General features: G+C 37.4%; 1 protein-coding gene across 1 annotated transcript in view; it reads left to right on the top strand.

Annotated features, from left to right (window-relative positions):
- Positions 1 to 596: 596 nt before the first annotated feature.
- Positions 597 to 5,310, top strand: part of LOC114028805 (C-1-tetrahydrofolate synthase, cytoplasmic-like) — a gene marked incomplete at its 3' end in the record, with an annotated part of 30,221 nt that continues 25,507 nt past the window's right edge. The window contains exons 1-3 of the mRNA XM_027843104.1: positions 597 to 652; positions 2,089 to 2,173; positions 5,149 to 5,208. Coding sequence (XP_027698905.1) covers positions 597 to 652; positions 2,089 to 2,173; positions 5,149 to 5,208 — 201 coding nt within the window. The remainder of the gene's footprint in view (positions 653 to 2,088; positions 2,174 to 5,148; positions 5,209 to 5,310) is intronic.

Raw genomic sequence — 5,310 nt, 5'->3', positions numbered from 1 at the left:
GGGGGCGTAAATTAACTTCTTTTTGGATATGCTAAATTTGAGGTACTTATGGAACATCCTGTTTGAAATGCTCAGTAAGCAATTGCTTATGTGTGACCAGAGGTCAAAAGAGGCATTAGGATTTCACAGAGATGATAATTGAACCAATTGGAGCTAATAAGCTCACCAAGTAAGAGAAAATAGAGAGAAAAGAGGGCCCAGGACAGAGAATGGGGTCTATTGCTAACAGCCACCAACATCTGTGGAAGAGTATTCTGACTCCTCTTCCAGGAGGGCAGAATTCCAGAGAATCATGACAGTAGATGCAGCTAGTAGTGAAAAGGATGCTTAGGGGAGGCAAGTGTCCGTGAATGCCTGAAAACGGAAGTAGAATCAGAAGTTGTCTTAAATCTAGGGAATTTTGTCAATTATTGACCCAGAGTTCCAGAGGGCACAGTGAAGGGGGCAGGTAGATCTGAAATGGTTTATTGGCAGTAGGATAGGATTGAGGTAGATCTTGAGTGAGACATTATAGGGCTACTGTTGAGGTAGATGAGAATGAGAGGGTATAGGTAGCAGGAGTTACTGATGTTTAGCAATGGAAGGACGGTATCGGTATGGGGGGGGCGGGATGCACAGAGCAAGTTTGCTGTCTATTGGCAAATGAGTTCAGGTATTGTATCAGTGAATGGGAGGAGTTCTGTTGAGAAAGGTAAGTGAATAGGATGTTCAAGGCCTCAGTTTAGTCCTGGGGTCCTCCACCTGGTGAAATGTTTTATCCAGAGTTTGAGCAGCCTAAACATTAGCTTAGATATTGATTAGTTTCCAGGGTGCTGGGTTGGAGGTGGGGGGTTTATTGGTTGGGGTAACATTGTGAATGCCACTCATTCATCTACTGTTCCAGCCTAGAAAAATGTCCTTAGACTCTTTTGAGTCAGATTACGGATGGTACTAGGAGTTGAGTCTACATTTTGAACCTTTTGTTCCCCCAAATCTGTGCTAATGATTCTGTTTCACGTCTTTATGAAGTAACATTTATCACATATTCCCACTGTTAATTGTGCTTAATAGGTTAAGGATTGTGGGATGGATTAATTACCTCATTCCTTCATTGCCTCCTTTTTACCTTGTGCTGTGAGATGCTTGGATTGTACTAGCATCTATCAAACCACTTTTCCCTTCATTACCTCTCAGTGACAGTCGTTGTTTTTTGTTGCTGAGTTGTCAGTTTGGGACAGTGGAATGGGGTATTCAATGAATCTGGCTCTTAATGGCTGCCTGCTTCTAACCCGTGTTGCCAGAGTGGAGCCCAAGAAATATTGACAAAGCAGCCCAGGGCCTTGATGGGTGTTGTAGAAATGTAGATTAAATGGCCTCTGAACTAGTATCTCAACCACCTGGACCATGTGACTTTCCCTCAGACTTAAATGATCTTTTTCTTTCCCATTTTAATTGCAAAATGGCTTTATTTTAAGAAGGTCAGCTTTTTTCCCACACATACAAAAATATTTATAGTAGCTCTTTTTGTGATGGCAAAGAATTAGAAATTGTGGGGATGCCCATCAGTTGGGGAATGGCTGAACAAGTTGTAGTATATGAATGTAATGGAATACTATTGTGCTGTGAGAAATGATGAACAGGATGCTCCCAGAAAAACCTGAAAAGACTTGCATGGGTTGATGCAAAGTAACAGCAATATTGTAAGATGATCTTCTTTGAATTAGCTGTTCTTAGCAATACAGCGATCCAAGACAACTCTGAAGGATCATCCATCTCCAGAGAAAGAGCTGATGGTGTCTGAATACAGATTGAAGCATACTTTTTTTAATTTTATTTTTCCTTGAGGTTTTTTTTGTCTGTTTTCTTTCACAACATGAATAATAGGGATATGTTTAATGTGACTATACATATATAACTTCTATCAAACTGCTTGCTTTCTCAATAGGGGGGTGGGAAGGAGGAAGGGAGAGAATTTGGAACTCAAAAAAGTTGTCAAAAATGAATGTTAAAAATTATTTTTACATGTTACTGGGGAAAACTAAAATAAAATACTTTTAAAAAATAAAAAAAAATTTAGTTAAGGGGCTAACATTTTATTTTTCTCCCTAGGCAAGTAAGAGAGAGATTGAAGAGCCAAGTTACTCAAATGGGGGAGCAAGTCCCGGGTTTCAGGCCAGGCCTGGCGATTTTACAGGTATTATGATGTCTCCATTAAAATAATTTGACCCATAGGAAATAAGCAGTTTTCATTTTAAATACTCTACAAAACTGTAATATTACCTCACCACACACTATGCATACTTTCAGCTTCCACATACATTATCTTACTCCTTGTGAAGTCTTTGCTAGGAATGGATGTTGTGTAACATAATTTTCTTCCTTCCCATTAGCTTGCCACTGTTGCTTTTTGTTGCAAATTATTTCCTATTAGAAAGGTTGGAGTTGCTGACAAAGAAAGACAATCTGAAGGCCTGTGGTTATATTCCCAGCACATATTTTCTGCTGTGATTTTTGTTTTTGTTTTTTTGTTTTTTATTTTTTCACAACTTGCCGAGTGAGAATCAAAGGTATGTTATAGAACTGTGCTAAGAACACCCAGGAATTGGTTATTTCTTGGTTTATCTGGGAGAGTTGTTAAAGAGAGAAAGCATGTCATGAGTAAATCCAGGTTTCTATAACAGCAATACTCTGCTTAAAGGCATCTCTCTGACCCTTCTGTACCCTCCTGGTTTGGAGAAGTTAACCTCCAGTGTTTTCATTAAGCAAAAAACATTGTTTCTGCTTGGCTGCTTTGCAGGTATTTATCAGGAAATGTATCTGTAATGGATTTACCTCAGGTTTTTCTCTCCTAACACAGAGGATAGTGGTTTGTAATATAGATTGTTAGACAAGGAATTGGGGAAATAAGGTTAATTAGCTCTTTTAATAATACTTACTCTTGCTTTGTATGTATTTCTTGAATGGCCTGTTTGTGTTTCCCAGGCAGGTAGGTGAGAAAACAGCTGCTTGCTAGTAGTGGTGAGTCTGAATGAACAGTTGACCTACAATAAGACTGAAATGTGAGGTATTTATAGTAATTCAGGGATATTTGATTCATTTACAATCAATGATATCAAATTTGGATTTTATATGCATTATTCAGGAGTAAGATGGCTGTAAAAACAAGCAGCTTTGCAGAACTTCACCCCAGGTATTCTGGCTACAAATTCAATGTTGTTTTTTGTTCTATTACACCACTACTTTATTACATGAGAATAGTAGCAACTAAGGAGGCTGTACCAAAGAGGGTTAATCTAATAGGTCAACCCTGAAATGTAAAGCCCTTCTATTTTTGCTGTTTTTATTTGCAGGATTTAGTATTTAATAATGTAAAATGAAAAAGTCTATGAAAGCAGACTAGAGAGAAAAAAGATCTATATTGAGTCATTTTTTGCCCACAAGAATAAAATACACAATGACAGTGATAATGCCCATTTTTAGAGTAGCATGTCTTTCCTTAGAATCTGAATAAGGGAGCCAGATTTCCACAGAAATTGTCTTAGGCATATTGATTGTGTGTATTTCAGTCAGATTGTATTCGTTGTCTTTTCCTATAAAAACCAACACAATCCAATCACAGAACTCCCATGACCCCATTCTTAATATTTGTTGTACATTATACAGGCAGTTGCTCAGGTTCTTTACTGATGACTCATGGAACATGAATTTTAAAATAGCAGTTCTTTTTTATAGCTGGGCCTGGGATTCCATTGGTATAGGGAACTCCTGGTGAGGAATTCCCTATACCAATACAGGTTAGAGTTTCCTGGGACGCTGAGATTTGGTCTTACACATTAGGTAGTGGTTCATTTTTGTGATAGCAAAAAACTAGAAATAAAATGAGTTCACATAAAATGGAGAATGGCTGAGTAAATTGTGGTATAGGTGAATGTCAGTTGGTCAACAAGCATTTATTAATAAATGCTGCTATGTTCCAGGCATTATGCTAAGTGTTGGGGATACCAAAAAAGAAAAGGAGAGGGAAGAAAAACATGGTTCCTGCCTTAAAAGAGCTTACATTTTAATGGAGAAAATATGCAAAAAATTTTTGCATACAAGATACGTATAATGTAAATGAAAGTTAATTTCTTGAGGAGGAAAGCATTAGCAATGGGGAGGACTAGGAAAGGCTTCCTGTGAAATCCAGTGAGGAAAGAGAGAAATCCAGGCATGGGAGATTGCCTGTGAAAAGGTGAGGAGTCTGGAGATGACCTGTTGTTTTTGAGGAAGAGAAAGAAGACCAGAGTAGCTCAGTCGTACAGTGCATAGAGGAGAGTGTGCTGGAACACTTTTGTCCCTGTGAAAAAGGATGAATATGAGGGATTCAGAGAAACACAGGAAAATTTCTTTGAACAGGTGCAGAACCAGGCAAACCAGTAGTAGAAATGAATCCCTGGGAGCCACATATTGACTTAGAAAACCACAAATTAACATTATCTTTGTTGAATATTCTCTGATTACATTTTATTCTGCTTCCTGCTGAAGTTTTGCAGGCAAGGAGTTTGACATCTCTGGTATACACAATGACAACTATAATTAATGTAAATTTAAAAAAAACTAAAGCAGATGAACTCAGATAAGTTGCAGTGCAAATCTTTGCATTTAGATTATTGAAATCATTGTATATATTATTTCCCTGGTTTTGCTTACTTCATGTATAAGTCTTCCTGTGTAAAATCGATTTTATATTACAAAATACTAAAGAAATTGTTTCACTCTCTGCAAATGTTTATTGCCAACAAGAGCTGCACAGTTCTTTGTCTTAGGAACAAGTTTGAGTTTAATAGATCTTTTAAGACTGCTCTAGAAGCAGTGCAAGCAATCCTTCTAGTTTCCTCAGCCCTGAAGGGAGGAGGGAATGTTAGATCCCTGGTTTTTTTGTTCCTTGTTATCTTTGTTTACTCAGATTTTAGATGATAGCACAGGACTATAAGCTATATCTAATTAATGATTTCCAAAGGTTATGTATTTCTATGTTAAAGTCTCCTAGATACATTAGGTACATTCCTCAAAGTTAGCTGTAATAAGGTTCGTTTCGATTAAAAAAAAAAAGCTACTTTATCTAACTAAAATTTAATGGCTTTCCTATGTATTATACCTCATTAAGTATTTTGTGTTTGCTTGTTCTAGGTTGGAGATAGAGCTGATTCAAATCTTTATATAAGTATGAAGCTAAAAGCTGCTGAGGAGGTAAAATCTACTGTGGTACTGCTAGCTAGCACAGTAATCCCATCACCACTTCTCTCCCTTCTCCGCCAATTAAAATTATCATGCCTTTATCCTAATTTGACT

The sequence above is a fragment of the Vombatus ursinus genome, unplaced genomic scaffold (genome assembly GCF_900497805.2).
Source record: "Vombatus ursinus unplaced genomic scaffold, bare-nosed wombat genome assembly UNPS02005000.1, whole genome shotgun sequence".
Taxonomy (NCBI): domain Eukaryota; kingdom Metazoa; phylum Chordata; class Mammalia; order Diprotodontia; family Vombatidae; genus Vombatus; species Vombatus ursinus.
The sequence above is the reverse complement of the archived record's forward strand: the minus strand, read 5'-3'. Positions and strand labels throughout refer to the sequence as shown.